We start from the raw sequence: 19,472 nt of genomic DNA, 5'->3' as shown, positions 1-19,472 counted from the left end.
CCTGGGTGACCCGGGCAGGTCCCAGTCCCTGTTTCCGCATCTGCAAAGTGGTGGCTATAAAGCATTGACTGGAGCCAGACATCCCCTCACACGCGTCCGACACCACACCTCATCCTGGGAATTTTAATGTATGTGACAAAGTTCTCTGAGATGTGCCCTCCCAACACTCTGCCCCTCGTCTGGTCAGGGCAGGACAGGGTGGATCCTTATCCTCCTCTAGCACGCGCCTCCTCCTGGATGGAGGGAGACCTGCTTGGTTCAGAAGTACGAGCAGCAGCTGTGGCCAGTCACCAGAGTGGAAGATGGGGATACTCTGGGCACAAGGAGGACAGGAGCCAGTCTCTCTAGGAACTGACTGGCTGGGGACCATGGGCCTCGCAGGAGGTCCTGGGCCAGAGAAGGAAGGGCCCTGGCCTCATCAAGGTCAGGCTCAGTGGACGCCGAGATGCACAGGTGTGGGCCAGTCAGGCCTCATGGGCTGTCTCTGGGAAGAAGATCTCTTTGCATCTCCGCACTGTGTCCTGAGGAGAGACCACGCTGTGGCCAACGGTCCGGGGATCAGCATAGATCTCAAAGTCGTTCCCGCCCTGCACACAGGGAAGGGCAAAGGAGACCCTGAGGTGGTGCCTGGAGGAGGAGCTTCCCTCCCCTCACAATCCCAGGCCAGACCCCAGGAGGAGCCACCAGGAAGTCCGTGTTCACAGCGGTGTCAGCCCTGCCCTGACTTGTGGAACCAGTGTCCAGCCCTCTTTGGGTCCTAGGCGCCCAATCTGCCTAATGGGGTTAGTGAGCATGGGCGGTCCTCCAGGAGCCCCCCCAAGAGGTCTGCTCTGTTGCCCCGAGTCCGGGCCTGGACCTCCAGTGTCTGGGTTGTGGGGAACCTGAGGGGGCTGCACTCACAGGGCTAGTCTCGTTCCCAAAGAAATGAATGGTGTCGAAGCTGTCCTGGTCCAGGCTGTCCAGACAGTAGCGCTTGTCCCAGCCCTCAGGGAAGACGTCAAAGCTGATCATGCCTCCTGTGGGGCAGACAAGGGGGCTGCTCATTCCTTCCTGGGAGCCTGCCTAGTGACGGACTCGGGATCTTCAAGGACAGTCTGATTCAGGTGCACAGGGATGAGGCCCTTAGAGTGCTGGGGCAGCCTCACCCAGCCAGCATGGCCTGGTGGGACGTCTGGGGGATGAGCGCAGTGCCCAAGGCAGGGAGAGGCGAGGAGTGGCCCAGAAACACTCAGGCTCAGAGAACAGGAACAAGTTGTGGCCTGGGCTCCAGGTGAGGCCCTGGGTTGTGTCTGGAGGAAGGAGGAGCCCGGGGACCCTGTGATCAGCACAGGCTTTAACTGAGCCTGGCAGCTGGTCTCGCCCTTGGCCACTGGGTGACGGGGAGTTTGTGGTCAGGGATCAGTTGTGTCAGCCATGTGGCCGTCCAGATGTGCTGCCAGTGGTGGAGGGGAGCGTGTGGGTCCAGAGGCCTCTGCCTTGGCCCTGGGACGTGCAAGCAGACTGAGCCCAGGAGGCATGAGGAAGAAAGCTCAGCTCCCGGCGTGGGGCATCTGCCTGGGCAGGGGGTGCTGGGCTCTGGCAAATACTAAACCCCTGCCTGCTTGGAGCTCAGTGTGCCTTGGGTGCCCTGAGGGGTGGGCTCCTGGGCCAGGCCTCTCAGGTCCACTGTGGGATGGACATACCTCGGGAGAACCTCAATCCCTTGCCAGCAAACTCTGTCTTCAGGGCTTCCACAAACTTCTCCCGGATCTTCTCCTTCTGCAGAGGGAAGGGTGCAGACAGAAGCTCAGGAGGCCCAGCCCTATGCTAGGATATGTCCACACAAGCTCATTGGTCCTCTAGGTGGGTCTGACCCTCACATTACAAATGAGGAAACAGAGGTTCAGAGAGGGACTCTGCCTTGTTCAGTCAAGGTGCCCAGCCATAGTGGAAGAGCCAGGGCCTGATCCGGAAGGTCCTTGAAATGAACCTGGCCAGATGCCTGTCCATGGGTGTGGATGGGGTATTTTGAAAGAGGCCTGCGAGCAGAGGAGGGAGGAGGAAGGCCCCAGGGACAGGCAGCCCAAGTCCTCATCACATGTCCACCTTAGGGCACAGTTCAGACCCATCAGCTCTGCCCAAGAACAGCAAACTGAGGCTCAGGCACCAAATGAGTGTGAGAGGCCAAGGGCAGAAGACCATGACCAAGCAGCAGCAGGTCCCAGCACTGGTGTGGCATAGGATGCTGATGTGGCCTCACAGTGGACCCATTCACTGGGCATGTTCTGTGGGCTGGGCTGAGCGATTCAGCAGGACCCAGGAGAGCCCCCACCCCTGCCCCTCTGAGCAGCACCTTGATGCGTGGAGCAGGGAACTGTTGCTCTGGGCCTGACCCTGCTGAGACCATGGCGGGCATGGCAGGCCAGGCCTGGGGGGACCACGGAACATGCAAGCCTGGCCACACATCTTGGCTTCTGGGCTGGGGGGGGCACGGGAACAAATGGAAAGGAAGCAGCACTGAGCTCTATGGGACAGTCAGCTCACAGAGGACTGGCTTGAGAGGTCTGAACACATTCTGGGGGACCGGGGGCCACTGAGGATTTCAGGGCAAGGGAGCAGAGTGACTAGCACCACCTTGAACAGACTGGGCAGGGCTGGAACACAGGCAGGTGGTGTGGTACCTGGAGAGACCTAAGGACAGGCTGCCAGGGCTCCAGGCTTGCCTGCTGTGTTGTGTGGCCGTGGGCAGGTCATCGAAGTCTCTGAGCCTATTTTCTCGGTTAAGCATGGGGAAATGATTAATGAAGAGGGTGCTTCCCTCTTCTGGAAAAACAGATATAAGGGATGGGACACCTGCCGGCTCTGGCTCTGCCTTCCCAGTGGTTGTGTGGGCCTCAGGGAGGCCAGAGGCCCTCCAGAAGCCCTTAACCACTCCAACCAGAAAGATCCCTGTGGCTGTGGCCATGCCTACAGAAAGCCTCCAACACAGGGTAGGAGTCCTGTCGCTGAGCCCCTCCCCTCTCAGAGAAGCACCAGTGGGCAGCGGGCTGCATCAGTCTTCACTCTGCAGCCCACAGCCTAGGTGGCCCTGGGTATGTCATTTCCCCTCTGAGCCTTCATTTTCACGTTCATAAAATGGAATTAATGCCACTTGTTTCATAGATTCAAAGGCATCCCCTAGGCTGGGTATGGCTCAGCGTCAAGCGCTGGCCTGGCATGCACGAGGCCTGCGCTCAACCCCAGCACTGCAAAAAGACAAAAAGTACTTCTGGGCACTTGCTGTGTATGAGGCACACAGGACCCATCAGCCAACAAGTCACATACGTCTGTGGAGATGATGGTTTTGGGGAGAGCTGATAGAGGAACTGAGATCTTAAAAGTAGACAGTGTGGGGGGGGGTCAGAGGGCAGCGGTGGATGCTGGGGAAGCTAAGACAGGGCAGCGGTGCAGGACTGACAGAGGTGCGGTGTGAACATGAAGCTTGGGAGGGCCACCAGAAGGTGACATGTGAGCAGAGCTAAGGAAGTGAGTGGATGAGCTGGTGGGGGCTGAGTCTGCACCCTGGGAAACTGTCTGCTAAAGCAAGGAGGCCATGGCTGCAGCAGGGGGCAGAGGGGAGGGCAGCCAGCTGGTGAGAGAGGGCACGCACGGGGCGGTGGGAACGCATCAGGGAAGATGCCCACCATCCTGAGAGGGCATGGCGGACGGGCAGATGCACATCCAATGCTGAGAGGAGGCTGAAGTGGAGCAGGAGCCGGCAGAGCCCTCAGGGCTGGAGAGGGGCTGGAGAGCCTGGGAAGGACTGCCAGCAGGGGTGGGGGGTGACGACATGTGTAACAGATTGTCAAGGGCACTGCTGGAGAGCAGACCAGGCTGAGGGGGAGGGATTGGGGGCAGCCTGGGGGACAAGACAGTAGTCTGGGGAGTAGGGTGTTGGCCTGCAGCTGAGCAGACTTGAGACTGGTTCCCGAGGCTGAAGGAACAGGAGCTGTTGGATCCTGGACACTATGGGATGGGAAGGTGGCAACGACACACCCTAGGTGTTGGCTTGAGGAAGGAGGTAGCTGGGGTGCAGGTCATGAGGAAGGGAAACCAGCAAAAGAAGGGGCCCATAGCAGTGATACATGGCGATCAAAAGATGCTGGTTCAGCCGAGGCCACCCCCGATCCCACAGTTCACATTACTGAGAGAAAATAAAGGCTCAGAGAGGTTGAAAGACCCCAGACCTACAGGCCTGCACTGGCATAGTGGGTGGCACCTTGTCCAGTTCAGAGAACTCGATCCTCTCCTCCAGGGTGCAGCTGCGACCAATGGGCGAGATGTTCAGCATGCCATTCCGGAACTCGATGAAGGTTCCGCTGGTGGTGAGGAAGGCCCAGGAAAGGAGGGCGGGAGCCAGGGAGAATGAGAGCCAGGGAGAATGAGTACAGTCTCCCTGACTTCACAGGGGACAAGAATCACCCACTGCTAAATCAGGAGCCCAGGGCTGGGGTGCAGCTCTGTGGTAGGGTGCTTGCTAGCATGCTCCAGCCCTGGGACCATGCCAGCATCACCACGGGGAGTGGGAAGCCAGGGAACTGAGTCCAGGTTCCATCTGGGAGACCCACGCTTTTCCTCCCTTAAGTCCCAAGTTCTGGAGCCAGGCCAGATGGGACCTCACCGCTTCTTGGGCAGTCTGAGCAGGGCCATGTAGCTGAGGCAGAAGTTGATCAAGTCCTGTAGGAGTTCTTCTCCCAGGTGGTTCTGGATGGTCTGGACAAGGGACACAGGCTCTCAGATGTGGCAGAGATCTCTCCCCAGACCAGAAGGTACCTGTGCAATGTCCCAGTGGGGAAAAGTGGGGTACTGCAGGCTAGATCCTGGGGGGTGCTGACCTGCTTGGAGAGCAGCCGTCCATGCTTATACTGCACTGTCCCGTTCTCAGCAAACACATAATCAAACTTCTCAATGACTTCAGGGCCACACAGAAGCCAGGGAGAAAGAGAGAGTATGAGATCAGCGCCCGCTTTACCCCAAGCAAGCAGAGCAGAGGAAGCCTGCACTCCTGGGTTTGGCCTTCAGAGCCCATGGGTTCCATCCTGAACCTGCTTCTCCAGCCCTCCTCTCCTTCCACAGCTTTTCCTTTCCCATGAGCCAATCACTCCTCCAGCTCTTTATATGTTCCCCCTAAGGTCCTCTGCTTATCCTCCAAGATCCAGCTCTTTCCTCTGGAAGCCTTCCAGGACTCCCAGCAGGGGGCGCCATTTCCACTCTGTGCTCCCACAGCCCCACAGTAGAGGAGACTCCCCTTCTGGGCTTCCCTGTTCCCTGGGCTGACTGCCTTGGGGAGTTTTCAGCTCTCGCTGCCCACAGAAGCTGCTGGGGTGCGTGAGCTGGGCTGCAGAGGGAGCAGGGCCAGGATGCTGCAGCAGGGTTTGGGGGGTGGGGGCCATGATCACCTGGACTATGGTGGGGTGCTGGAAATGGAGACGTAGACAGGAGAGGGAGATCATTTTGGACACACTGGTGGAAAAAACAAGGGGATGTGGGGAAAAGGAAAATTCAAGGAAGTTTCTGGTTTAAGGAACTAGAGGTTATCAGCTGCCACTTAGCTGAAGTAAAGGCTCTGGGATCCAAATCGCTTCCTGGGAGACTTAGTCCACTGTTAGAAACGGGATGATCTCTCTATTCTGGCCAGGATTACCTGAGAGCTTTAACACCTGGTCATCTATCTTGCTTTGCTTTGCTTCCCTTCCCCACTTCCTTACTTCCTCCCCGCCCTCTGTGCACTGGTATTTAACCCAGTGGTGCTTTACCATTCACCTACAGCCCCAGCTCCTTTTATTTATTTTGAGACAGTGTCTTATTAAGTTGCTTAGGTCCTCACTAACTTTCTGAGGCTAGCCTGGAACTTGAAATCCTCCTGCCTCAGCCTCTCATGGCTGGGATTACAGGTCTAAGCTACTGTGCCCTGCAACACCTGGAAATTTTCAACAAATCATAGCCACTATTGATTATGTCCATTTTTTTAAAGCTGGGAATTCTCATCTGAATTCTACCAGACTTTTTTTTAAATATTTATTTTTTAGGTGTAGATGGACACAACACAATGCCTTTATTTTTAGGTGGTGCTAAGGATCGAACTCGAGTCCCGCCCATGCTAGGCGAGCGCTCTACTGCTGAGCCACAATCCCAGCCCCAATAATGCCCATTTTAAAGAGGAGGAAATCTAGATTCAACAGGGAGTCATGAGGATGTAAACTGCAGAAGGTCAGGATTTGGTCAGACTTGTTCCCAGCCCCTGCCTGGCCACTGGCTCACTCAGTGCTTGTTGACTCAGTAAGGGGGCATCTGGCTGCTGCTTCTCTACCTCTTTTGCCCCACAGAAGCAGTACAAGGTCTTTGGGGTGCCCAGGAATATCCTGACTCCCCAGCTCCCTGTTCCCTCCACCCTCACCACTGGAACAGGCTGCAGCCCACTCCTACCTTCATCCCCATCTCCCAGCTGCTCAGCAATCTTGGAGTAATCGGAGCCGCCCACCACTCCAATCTGCACCCGACTGCGCAGCTTCTGCAGGAAAGCTGATACCTCAGGGTCAATTTTCTGCAGTGAGGAAGGAGGAAGAGAAGGATTTTGACTCAGGGACCTCCACTTAGCCCCCACTTAGTGCTCAGAATCAGGGAGCTCACTTTCTACCTGATGTCAGTCACTAGGCGCTGAGCATCATAATCTGAAAATCAGGAATGATCCAAAACTCAAAACTTTTTGCTCACTGACATAATACCACAAGTGGAAAATTCTATTCTTGACTTAATCTGATGGGTCACGGAAGCACACTAAAAATATTAAATGTTGACCTAGTTATCCCGCTGCTCAGTATATACCCTAGCACTTAGAATCAGCATACTACAGTGATATACCCACATCAATGTTTATAGCAGCTCAATTCATAATAGCTAAGCTATGGAACCAACCTAGGTGCCCTTCAACAGATGAATGGATTAATTAAATGTGGTACATATACACAATAGAATATTACTCAGCCACAAAAAAGAATGACTTAATGACTTTTGCTGGTAAGTGGATGGATCTGGAGACTATCATATTAAGTGATATAAGCCAATCCCCAAAAACCAAAGGCCCAGGGCTGGGGATACAGCTTAGCTGGTAGAGTACTTGCCTTGCATGCACTAGGCCCCGGGTTCTATCTTCCTGTGACTTGCTTTTCTATCAAAAGCAAGTCACAGGAAGGCACATATAGTATAATGCCAATTTATCTCTAAATGATAAGAAACAAAAACAAAAACAAAAAAACAACTACAAAGGCCCAATGTTCTCTCTGATACATCTCTGATGCTAATTCACAACAAGGAGGAAGGGAGGGAATAGAAATTCACTGGATTGGACAAAGGGAAATGAAAGGGAGGGAGGATGCGAATAGGAAAAACAGTAGAACGGGGGCTGGGAATGTGGTTCAAGCGGTAGTGTGTGCTTGTCTGGCATGCGTGCGGCCCAGGTTCAATCCTCAGCACCACATACAAAGATAAAAAAATAAATAAATGTTAAAATTCTCTCTCTCTCTCTCTCTTAAAAAAAAAAAAAAAACAGTATAATGAATCAGACATAACTTTTCTATTTTCATATATGACTATACCAATGGTGAAACTCCACATCATGTACAACCACAAGAATGGGATCTTAATTAGAATAAGTTATACTCCATGTATGTATAACATGTAAAAATACACTCTACTGTCATGTACATATCTAAAAAAGAAAAAAAAATTAAATTGTATAAAATAGGGCCAGGGTATAGCTCAGTGGCACAGCAGTTGTCTACCATTCATGAGGCCCTGGGTTTGATGCCCAGCACCAAAAAATAAAAAAAATTAAAAAATAAAAAAAAAAGGAAAAATATAACATTGCCTTCAGGCTATGTGGCAATGTGTATAAGGTGTGTGTGTACTGTTTCCAGTAGTGGGGATCTGACCCAGGGGCACTCTACCACTAAGCTACAATTAAATCCCATTTTTAAACATTTTGAGGCAGGGTCTTGCTAAGTTGCCCAGGCTGGCCTTGAACTTGTGATCCTCTTGCTTTGGTCTCCCGGGTAGCTGGGATCATGGGTGAGTGACATCCCACTCAGCTGTATAAGGCATATGTGAAACATGAATGAACTTTGTGTTTAGCCCTATGTCCTAGCCCCAAAATATCTTGTTGTCTCATTAGGTATGTGCAAATATTAAAAAATATAAAAAAATCCAAAATATCTCTAGTCCCAAGCATTTTGGATAAGAGATACTTGTCCCTCACTTGTTTTGATGTCTAAAACTAAATGTACCTTAATTCAAACTCTGACTCAAGTCCCTAACAACAGGATGACCTTGAGCAAATGGCTTTGTCTTTCTTTCCCTCAATGTCTCTTCTGTTAAATGGGTACATAGTATACAGGGGCAGCTGTTAGAATTAAATGGGATAATGTATCCAAAGGACTTGGAAATGAAAAACAATGAACTGGTGACTGATGATGTGAAAAGATTCTCCTAATGAAATGTTAGTGAGTTATAAACTGAATTTTCATCCATTTAAATATACAAAATGACAACATCTAAAGTGGGAGACAATGCAGGGAAACAGGTGCTCTTGGATACTGTTGGGGGAATACAAACTGGTATAGCTGTTTTGGAAGGTAATTTAGCAGGATCTATTAAACTTAAAATGCATATACCCCATCACCTGGAATTTCTACTTCTCTTGCCCAGGTATATACGGAGGTTCATAAGGGGTATATTTATAATAGTGAAAAAACTGCAAGCAACTTACATGCTTGTCAACAGGAGAATGACACATACCTACTCTACTGCAGGTACTCAGGTAAGGCAGGCCTGTGCTTCAATGTAATAGGATCCCAAGACACGATGTTAACTACCAAAAGCAAGTCACAGGAAGGCACATATAGTATAATGCCACTTAATTAAAAATAGCCTTACAAAACAATGCCTAATATTTTCACTGGGCAAATAGTTCCAGATAAAGGTCTGGAAAGAAGCCACCCAAGCAACTTTGGGGAGGGGGCTGAGCCCCTTCCTTGTGGGTTCGGAGGGGACTTTAGCCTTCCCTATTATATTATTTTCATTCTTTACAAAAATGAATGTGTCCTGTGAACACATGTATAATTGAAATTTTACTTTTGAAAAACGCAAAGCACAGGGCCTGCAGTGGACAATAAACAGGCAGTCCTTGTTCAGGCTGTTGGGATACAGTAAAGGGTGGGGGGAGGTGTGCTTAGGCCCCACCACCCTCCCTCCAGGCTGCCTTTGGCTCCGGGATCCACACCCAGCAAGGGGGCTGATCCCTTTCCAAAACCCCATCCCTAGCCAAGGCAACTTGGCTAAAGGGGAGGGGAGGGGCCATGGGAGGCTAAGACCTGGGTTCCCATCAGCCTCTGCCTAGAAACACATCCCCACTACTCCTGCTACGGGAGGAACCTCCGGTGGCTCTTGGGGCCCTCATGCTGGAGGGTGGAATACCCACAGGGTGGGCACCAGTGAAGCCTGCTTATTCATGCATCCAGCTGGTGAGGGTGGGTCTGAGGACTCGCCCACGATGAGAGCAAAGGGAGAAAACTGGGTGCGGTGCAGAGGTCGGAGGATGGCCCCACGGGTTGATTCGGAAGGAGAACTTCACTTCCATTCTCACTGTGCCTCAGTAGCTCCATTGTAACCACCTCCAGGTTTATGGAGCCCCCGAAAAAGGAAAGCAGCCCTCTCTGCTCCATGACACGGGTGGAAGGTGGGCGGGTGGCTTGAGAAACTAAACGCAGCCTCAGACCTGCAAACTCAGGGGCGGGAGGGCTCCGAGAGCCTCTTGCCCCCACCAGAGGGCGACGCTGACATTTCGGCGCGCGCCAGGCCCTGCTGGGACCATGGCTTCAGATGCCAGCTTCGACTACTGGTGCATCCTAGGGCTGAGACGGGGTGCGAGCCCCGGAGCCAGGCCTCGCCGTACGGAACCCTCCTGGGAAAAGAGCCGAGCCCCCATCCACAGCCCCCTCCCTCCAGGACTGGAACTAGCCCCAGCGCTCCCGAGAAGGTCAGGGCATGGACGCCCGGAAGGCTGGGGCACGGGTACCAAGGTCCCCTTCACCAGGGGAGCTCGGCCCTAGGAGGGCAAGGGCGGGAACCGCTGCATCCCACACCGGGACCGGGAGTGTCCGCGGTCACGCCGCCGCAGGCCCCATGCTTGCCCTCGCGGGTCCGCGCGACACTCCGGGCCGGGGATTCGGAACGTCGGGGCGCTACCTGGCGAGCCGGCGTGAGGGTCCCGTCCACGTCAAACAAGCAGAGGACGCGCTCCTTCCTTCGGGCGCCCTCGGCGGTGACAGCCATGGCTGCAGCTCCGCGCGCCGGGCGGAGTCACTGGATGCGGCCGCCCAGGTCGCGCCGGGCGGAGGCTGGACGGGGCGGGGCCGGGAGCCCGCCAGGCGGCGCCGCGCTGAGGGGGCGTGGCTAGGGTGGGCCGGACGGGGGCGGGGTCTGGGCCCGCTGAAAGGAGGCTGGGGCGCTCTGGCGGGGGCGTGGCACAGCGTCCCGCGGGCCGGAGGCGGGGCCTGAGCCTGCGCGCCGAACCGGGTCTGCGACGACGGCTGCGGAGGGATCCGGAAGGACGGAGCAAGGCCCGGCTGGGCAGGTCGGACTCGCCCTCGCCGCGGCCAAGATTTCCAGGGCAGTCCCTTTGCCCTACAAGGCTTGAACTGCAAATCTCCTCATGGCTCAGGCTTTGGACTTTGTCTGACAGCCTTCCTGATGTCATTCGTGCACTCCTAAGGCCCAGCTCTTCGTCCGCCTCCGTGAAGTATCCTGTCCAAATTGGGCGCCGCCTGCAATCCCAGCTGCTCAGCAGGTGGAGGCAGGAGGAGCGCAAGTTCAAAGCCAGTCACAGCAATTTAGCGAGGCCCTGTCTCAAAATAAAAAAGGATTCTGGGTTCAATACCTGGTCCACCGCCCCCCCAAAAAAAGAAGCCTGCTCAGATCCCACTTTTTTTTTTTTTTGTACTAGGGATTGAACCCAAGGGTGCTTTACCACTGAACTACATCATCAGCCCTTTATATTTTTTATTTTGAGACAGGGTAACTCTTGAGTTGCTTAGAGCCTTGCTAAACTGATGAGGCTGGCCTCGGATTTGTGATCTTCTGCCTCAGTTTCCCTAGTCGCTGGAATTACAGTGAAAGACCCCAGCCTCAAAGCCTTAAGCTTAATGTTAAGAAATATAACCTTTTGCCCTGCAGTCACAAGATGCTTCCTCCTAACAGCAACCCATGCCCCACACCCCCCTTGTTGTAACCCATATGTTAACACCCTCATGTCAAAACTCCCCCAGCAGCACGTAGCCCCCTCAAGTCTTGCACAAAAAACCACTCTGCCCCCCCCCGTGACCTGAGGGCAAAAATTTAGGGGAACTTGAGAGGGGGCCAATAAAATAGCTGTTACTGTGCTAAGCTGGAATCTTGTCCCTTGCACCCTATAAAAACCCTGTAACCCCGAGCCCGTGTGTGCAAGCTGCCAAAGCTACGGCCGAGGTTCTGCTTCGCACCCATAGGCGCCTGTGTGAGAATAAACTCCTCCTGCTGATTGCATCCAGTGACTCGCGTGTTCATTTCTGGGTTGGGGTCTCGGGGGTCTTTCAACAGGCAAGCGCTATTGATCCTTGTTTTGCTGTTTTATATATTTCTATCTCCCTATTCTTACCTGAGAAGGAAAGTAACTTTGAAGTGACTAACCTGTTTTTTATTTCTGCTTTCTTGGGCTCTTCCCTGTCTGTAAAACCAACCTACTGCCAAGCATGGTGCCCATGCCTGTGATCCCAGGGACACCTTGAAGCCAGATTAAAAATTAGGTAGTCAGTGTAGTTAGGTAAATCGGGTCTAATATCAGTGAAATCTAAAATGGAGGCCATACTGATAATGATTCCAGGAAACGCAGGACAACTCATGGAATGTTAATGAAGTCCCAGAAAGGCCCTAGGCCAAAGTCCACCCCAAAGAAATGTTAATGGAACCCAGGAAACAGCCCCCAACAGATTTGGAGATAGCCCATCCCAAAGAAGTGATAATGAAGTCCTTCCTGCCCAGATTACTTGTTTGGCCCACCTGTGTCCCAACCCTTCCCACCTACATTCCATCACCAAAACTATAAAAAGGGGAGACAACCGCACTTCCACGGATTCCACCTCTTGGGTACCCTTCTTCCTCCGGGAGAAGTCTTTTCTGCTGTCCTTTAATACACATCTAATTTCTACTCTGACCTTGCCTCGGTGTGCTTCTTTGGTGTTATTCTTCAACATTGGGGAAGCAAGGACTCGTCACCGGCCAACAGCGGTAACAACCTGAGGCAGGAGGATCCTAAATTTGAGCAGCCTCAGACCTGCAAACTCTGGGGCGGGAGGGCTCCGAGAGCCTCTTGCCCCCACCAGAGGGCGAGAGGCAACTAACTGAGACCCTGTCTCAAAGCATAAAATGGGCTGGGAATATAGCTCAGAGATAGAGTGCCCCTGGGCTCAATCCCCAGTAGTGCAAAAAATAAGAAATATAAAGAAACTGGGCTGGGGTTGTGGTTCAGTGGTAGAGCACTTGCCAAGCAAGTGTGAGGCATTGAATTCCATCCTCAACACTACATAAAAAATAAACAGTAAAATAAAATAAAGGTAGTGTGTCCATATATATATATATATATATATATATATATATATATATACATATATATTTATATATATTATATAAAATGCATATATATGTATGTATATGTGTGTGTGTGTGTGTGTATGTGTGTATATATATATATATCTCAAACCTCTTCTCAGCTCAGTGGGAACCCTTGCTCTATTTTATGGGATGAAGTGTTGCCCAATTATTATTAGTAGGAGTAGCAGTAGTACCAGGGATTGAAACCAGGAGCACTTAACCATTGAGCCACATCTCCAGACCTCTTTTTCCACCCCCAATTTTGTTTTATTTTTTTTTAATTCTGTAGTTGTAGATGGACAGAATGCTTTTGTTTATTTTTATGTGATGCTGATGATCGAACCTGGTGCCTCACACATGCTAGGCAAATGCTTTACCACTGAGCTATAGCCCCAGTCCCCCAACCTTTTTTTTTTAATATTTATTTTTTAGTTGTATGTGGGCACAATATCTTTATTTCATTTTTATGTAGTGCCTCATGTGTGCTAGGCAAGCTCTCTACCACTGACCCACAACCCCAGTCCCTCCCCCGCCCTTTTTATTTTTTGTTTTGAGACAGGGTCTTGCTAAACTGCTTTAGGTTCTCAGCTGAGGCTGACCTTGAACTTGTGATCCTCCTGCCTCAGCCTCCTGAGCCACTGGAAGGGCCCCTGTGCCCAACAAGTATTGCCCAATTCTAAAATAGAAAATGAGACCCACTTAGACCCTCAAAATTACTTGTTGTAATTCTGTCCTTGACAGCAGTTTGGGTCATATACACCCACATACTTATGAAGGGTACTGCTGCTCACAGTTCCTTTGGTAGACCTGGTTCTTTTTCTGTCAGGTAGTAGTGGTTTCCTGAAGAGATCATCAGAGTCAGAGTTTGGAGAATTGCAGTTTGGTTCCAGCTAACTTTAAGGATGTGGATAGGTCATCATACCTTGCTGGGCCTTAGGTTCTGCATTTATATAATGGGGATGTAAACCCACCTGACAGGAGTATGAAAGGTGAGATAGTAAAAACTGATATTTACCCATCCTCTGGCATGGGGCAGCCAGCATACTGGATGCTTGACCACATATTTTCACTTGCTCTGGGAGCAAGTCTAGGAGGTGCTAATTCCTCCACCTGCTAAAGAGAGAGGGGTGTGCCTTACACTTCACAGAGCTCCCAGCAGCCACAGTTCAGCCAGGTGGAGTCAGAAAAGGTAAGGGAAGCACTTACTGCAGGTGCTATTTTAAAAAAAAAAAAAATATTTATTTTTTAGTTGTAGTTGGATACAATACCTTTATTTATTTATTTTTATGTGGTGCTGAGGATCGAACCCAGGGCCTTGCACATGCTAGGTGAGCGTTCCTCCGCTGAGCCACAACCCCAACCCTGCAGGTGCTAATTTTAAGAGGCATCAAAAGTTCTGTAATCAAGCTGGGCCCAGTGGTACAGGCCTGTAATCCCAGCTACTCAGGAGGCTGAGGCAGGAGGACCTCAAAGTCAGGCCAATGTCAGTATCTTAGCAAGATCCTGTCTCAAATTTAAACAACAATTTTAAAAATCACAGAGGATGTAAAACTTGCTTAGCATGTGTAAGGCTGTGGGTTCTATCCCTGGAACTAAAAAAAAAAAAAAAAAATTCAGTAGTCACTGGGATTACAGGTGTGCACCACTTGCCTGGGTGTCAAGATAATATTTTAATGTAATATTTTTTTTTCATCTGTGAACAAAGTATGAAAAAAAATTAAAGACAGGATCAGTGATGGAATATGCTGAGAGGCCATGTTGGAGTCAGAGGTCAAAGGAAAAGTCAGTCTTTTTCCAGGCCCTGGTGGCAGAGTTTGATTCTTCAACAATATGTTGTGCCTGACACTCCTCTGGGTCCTTGGAGCACTGCCGGGAACAAATTAAGGGTCTCACCTCCCAGGGGCTTTTGTATGTGCTGTTGATGTGGACAGCTAACTGTTTTGTTTTTGTGGTGCTGAAAAGCATGTGGTCTATCCCTCAGCTATACACCCAGCCCTGCTCTGTCCTGACCTGCTCTGAGTTGGTTCTGGCAGGGCCTGTCTAGTGCCTGTGCATGGGACTGGAATTACCCAGATTTAGTCTATGATACCTCACCGGTGATCCCTGTTTCACTGGTTGAATGCAGTTTCCTGGAACCCGCCCTTGGCATGGGTATCAGGTAGTTCTGGGATGCTGTCCACCAGGTAGGATGAGGTTTTGTCTTCCTAGAACTGGATCCACCTTTCCAAAGACAAAGATAAGTTCCCTTGTCCCCACACCCATGCCTTAGACTGCAGAGAACTAGTCTTCTTACAACACAGTTTCTATAGCTTCTCATCTGAATTTTCAACCACAGGCATTTCACCTGAAACCCAGGTGACTGGCTCTGAAGCACAGACCCAGGGATACCAGGGGGGGAAAATCCCTGCGGCCTCCAGTATGTCCCTTTAACTCATCCTTGGCAACTGGTGCTCAGATGGGGCCCTGGGGAAAGGAAGGAGCAAGACAGGGAGGGAGGACTGGCCAGAAGGGTGGCTTTGAGAGTACCAGAGGAAGCCAGGACTGAACCAGAGGGCCTGAGACCCCAACCTGGCAGGGTTCTTTTCAGGAAAGAAGATCCTGGGCTCTTCTGAGACAAACACGAGCCTGAGGTTTGAAGGTTAGTGACATTCATGTTTGGTGGGCGCGGTGTAGCTCCCACTTTGAGCATTTTTCTTATGTTTCCCAATCTCTCTCTGAAGTACCCAAATTCAAGAGGTAGGTGCTGACACCAGAGAAATGCAGTGATTTTCCTAGGGTCACACGCACAGTCAGGTTTCCCGTCTCAGTTCTGTACCCCCAAATCCTATGCTTTCTCCTGGCTCCTCCCTGGTGGTGCAGGCAGTGTAGAAGTCAACGCACTGAAAGAATATAGGGGCTGTTGACTTTCTTTTTCTCTACCTGGAATGTGATCTTTTGAGGGGTGGGCAGCCTCTTCTGTGTTGTTGGGTTTGGAGGTGGGCAACCTCCGTGTCAGTTTGTGGGCTACTCTTCCCCGCAGCTGGCCTTAAGCAGGTGCCTTCCACTCTCAGCCATTCCTCTTCTAGGGATGGGGCCAGCAATGCTGCCAGGAAGCTGAAGGGAGTAGGGAAAAAGGTGTTTTTAAAGAGGCACTGCAAAGGGCTGTCACAGTTTGTTTTCCTTTTCAAAATACCTACAGGGTTTACATTGTTTTCACAATAGATAATTGAATTTGAACACTTGAAGGGCAAAGGACGCATGCTCAGAGATCGTGTTTGTTGGAGAGAGTGGAAGCTGTTGCTGGGTTGGCTCAGGTCCCATGGGGCTCTTAGCCAGTGGGGACAGATCAGTGGTTTCAGTGGATGAGAGCCCAGCCCCAGCTACTGGAAGAACTTGGTTAAGTTCTTTCCTGATTGTTCAAGCCAGGGGTGGGGAGAGGAGTCACACTAGGAGGGGTCTTTGGGACCATCTGATACACGGTTTCCTACAGATGAAAAAAAGCCCAGGGAGGGGAAGGACTTGATCAAGGTCTCAAGGTCTCAATCCAGGTGGGCTGGAATTGAGGACCAGTTTCTTTTTTGATGACCTACCCCCTCCAGCCGATGTCTGTTCAATGCTGGGTTGGTGGGAGTGTGCCGGAGGCAACCCCGGGGTCAGGCGGACAGCTCTCGTGGGAAGAGGACACCACTGGTCCCAAAGCGCTGAAAAAGGGATCCAGGTGGAGCAAATGTGGACTGAGCCATGGAGGTTGTGAAACCACCTGCGTGACAAAGGACTGGCAATTGAGGCAGGGCGTGGGGTTGGATCATGAGAAGGGCCTTGATAACGTGAGGGCAAGGCGTTTGGCTGTCACCCCGTGGACTCTTACTAGACCAAGCAGTGACCCAGGTATGTGCGGAACTCCGCATGTCCGGAGTTGGGCCGTGGGCCGGGCCGGGTATGCTGGTCCACAGCGCCCCCTGGTGTTCACCTCCCTTATGGCCTCGTGACCGTGAGTGGCTCTCTCCAGCTGATCCTGCACACCAGATCAGTTCCAGCCGCTTCCCATCTTTCCAAAGCCTCCAGCGCCTTGGTCAAGGAATCACGTTCAGTTGTGTGTCAGACCCTTGCTGGGCTCTTTGCCTGCCCTCTTGTTATCGGCAGCCAAACCAGGAAACCTGCCTGGATTGTGGCTGGCCGTGGACTCGCATAAGAAATAAGGATGTAAAAAGGAAAAACGATTTTCCACAGTTTAACTTTCGGGAGGAGCAGAGGCTGAGGCAGGAGGATTGCAAGTTCGAGGCTAGCTTTGGCAACTTAGTGAGACCCTGTCATAAAATAAAAATAGAGAACTGGGAGCCGGGCGTGGTGGCGCACGCAGGTAATCCCACTGGCTCAGGAGGATTAAAAGTTCAAAGCCAGCCTCAGCAATTCAGTGAGGCCCTAAGCAATTTATTGAGATTCTGTCTCAAAAAAAATAGAAAGGGGGATGTTACTCAGTGGTAAAGTGCCCCAGGGTTCAATCCCAGTATTGAACTGGCGAGAAACAGACCGATCCCGGGTGTTACAGAAGATTTTAGAATTTATAGAAACAAAAATCAGAAGAGATACAAATGCAGATTCAGCAAGGCTGCGCTAGCCTGAGAACGCGTCCCATTTAAGCTTCCCTGGCAACACACCTGGCCATTCTCAGCAGAGGAAGTTCAGGAGCTGAAAACCCTTTGGAACTTTTAATTTTAAAGGGCTCTATGTCACTCTTTGAGGCCAGAGCCACTATCTGGGCATGAGGACAGTGAGTCTCAGTCTGGTTCCCAACCAGCCTGGGCAGGTATTCCCCTAAACTACCATCTCACTCCCAAGCAGGTCCCTGCCCCCACCACAGCTGCCTGACAGTTCCCTCAGGCACTGGGGAACTTTGCTGGAAGGTTCTCTTAGAATTCCCTCTACCCCAGCACCACCGCGACCTGTGCCTCCTCACTGCATGTTACAACAAAGTGAGATTCCAGAGAGCATGGTTAGCGTTTGCACCTTCAGATGTCCTGAAACATCTGCAAGGTTGGTAGTTTCTCAGGATGACGGAATTTCAGGTGATTTTTTTTTCATCTTTGTACTTTTATTGTTTACTTCGATTTTCTTTCTTTTTTTTTTTTTATATTTTTTAGTTCTCGGCAGACACAACATCTTTGTATGTGGTGCTGAGGATCGAACCCGGGCCGCACGCATGCCAGGCGAGCGTGCTACTGCTTGAGCCACATCCCCAGCCCTTACTTCGATTTTCTAAATACATTCTTTTTTTTTTCTTCAGTGCTGGGGATCAAACTCAGGGCCTTACACACAAGCACTCCATCAACTAAGCTACACCCCCAGCTCTGAAACACATTCCTTACACAGAAATCAAGGCACATTCCAAGTTCAAAGCTGGGGTAGCTACAGGAGGCCATACGGCAGGGCGGTGGTTCTGTCTAAGCTCCAAAGTCTTGTCCAGGGCTTCTCCACAGCACCAAGCACACCTCTGTGCACTGTGCACCTGCTGCCCCAACCCCACTGCTTTCCTCCCAGGCTTCCTGCTGCAGCCTCTCACCATATGCGCCCCTCCCACCATGAATAGCACATGGGAACCACCCACTCTCCTGCTTGGTCACCCCCAAGTCCCTGTCCTGCACCTCCTGCTGCTCTCTGCCCACCTACTCTGTTCTCTTGGACCCTCCAGCGTTCTCACTAGCTATTCCCTCTGCTAGGAATCCAACCCCCAAGACCTGTGGTCTTCATCATTCTGGTAACAGATTAAATATTATGTCCTCAGAGAAGCCTCCCCAACCTAACCTATCCCTCCTTCCACACAATGCTGCCACCTGGCTTTATTACTTCTCTGGCACCATCACCATTTGGGATCCCCTAACTTGTACTCTCCTAGCCTCACCTGCCTAGGTAGGGCCTTGCCAACAGTGCTCACCACCAGAGTGCGGTGGCTGCACATATTGGTCCCAGGGAAATGGCTGTGGGGTTGAATGAACCACCTCAGACTGACTGGCTGTGAGTTGCAAAGTCTGGGGAAAACACCTGTTTTCTGCCCTTCCCTCCAGAGGTAGATGGAAGCACAACTGCAAGAGTTTGTAAGGTGAGGTGGGTGCCATTTCCATCTTACAGGGTCACTGAACTGGACAGGCCCCTCCAGTGGCAAAGCTGGGACTTATCTTCCAGTGTGTGACCTGAGTAAGTCTCAGGGACTCCTTCCTCTGAACAGGTTGTCCTCAGGAAGCGGGTATGTCAGTAAAGCCAACTGCACTCCGCACCCCCGGGAAGGAGCCAGAATCTTGTGTCATTCCTAAACTAGCACACTAGGAAAACAGTGCCTCAGTGGGGAAGTCGGTGGGGACGCCACAGCAGCGGGTGTTGAGAAAACATGGTCTGGATGAAAGGGCAGGTTCAGCCACCAGCCAACTGGATAACTTTGGTTCTCTGTCCTGTCAAATGGGACACCTCAAGCCTGTCATGTGTGAAAGCACCCAGCACAGGTCAGGCTCATGGAAATGGCTCACATGAAGTGGGTCTCCTGGGTTCACTCTGAGAGCCAACATCAGCCCCAACACTTGTTCAGTGAGATCACTGCAGCAAGGTGGGGAGAGACCCTGGGAACCAGAGACCCAGCCGTTAGCCAAGATGAAAGAAGTAAACAATTCTGGTAAGTGAGGCCACACACCCTCCTGATGGCCAAGTTTTTTTCTGGGGAAGACCTTAGAATTTGAAACCACTCCACCACTAGCTGCAAGGTGACCTGGGGCAAGAATTCCCTCTGAGCCTTTTAGCCATCTTTT

The 19,472-nt window shown here is 51.5% G+C and overlaps 1 protein-coding gene across 3 annotated transcripts; it reads right to left on the bottom strand.

Annotated features, from left to right (window-relative positions):
- Positions 1–109: 109 nt before the first annotated feature.
- Pmm1 (phosphomannomutase 1) lies at positions 110–10,423 on the bottom strand. 3 transcript variants are annotated; one of them, XM_005322201.5, is made up of 8 exons: positions 10,261–10,421; positions 6,445–6,562; positions 4,854–4,930; positions 4,640–4,731; positions 4,238–4,337; positions 1,683–1,758; positions 901–1,016; positions 110–587 (listed from the first exon to the last, which is right to left on the bottom strand). In XM_005322201.5, the coding sequence occupies exons 1-8, from the start codon at positions 10,345–10,347 to the stop codon at positions 465–467; spliced, it is 789 nt and encodes a 262-aa protein (XP_005322258.1). In that variant the 5' UTR covers positions 10,348–10,421; the 3' UTR covers positions 110–464. The 3 variants fall into 3 exon arrangements, with proteins under 3 accessions (XP_005322258.1, XP_077908800.1, XP_021580064.1); XM_078052674.1 differs by lacking the exon at positions 10,261–10,421 and adding an exon at positions 5,418–5,481; XM_021724389.3 differs by lacking the exons at positions 4,238–4,337; positions 4,854–4,930 and having other exon boundaries at positions 4,640–4,791; positions 10,261–10,423.
- Positions 10,424–19,472: the final 9,049 nt, after the last annotated feature.

The sequence above is a fragment of the Ictidomys tridecemlineatus genome, chromosome 6 (assembly GCF_052094955.1).
Source record: "Ictidomys tridecemlineatus isolate mIctTri1 chromosome 6, mIctTri1.hap1, whole genome shotgun sequence".
Lineage (NCBI taxonomy): Eukaryota > Metazoa > Chordata > Mammalia > Rodentia > Sciuridae > Ictidomys > Ictidomys tridecemlineatus.
The sequence above is the reverse complement of the archived record's forward strand: the minus strand, read 5'-3'. Positions and strand labels throughout refer to the sequence as shown.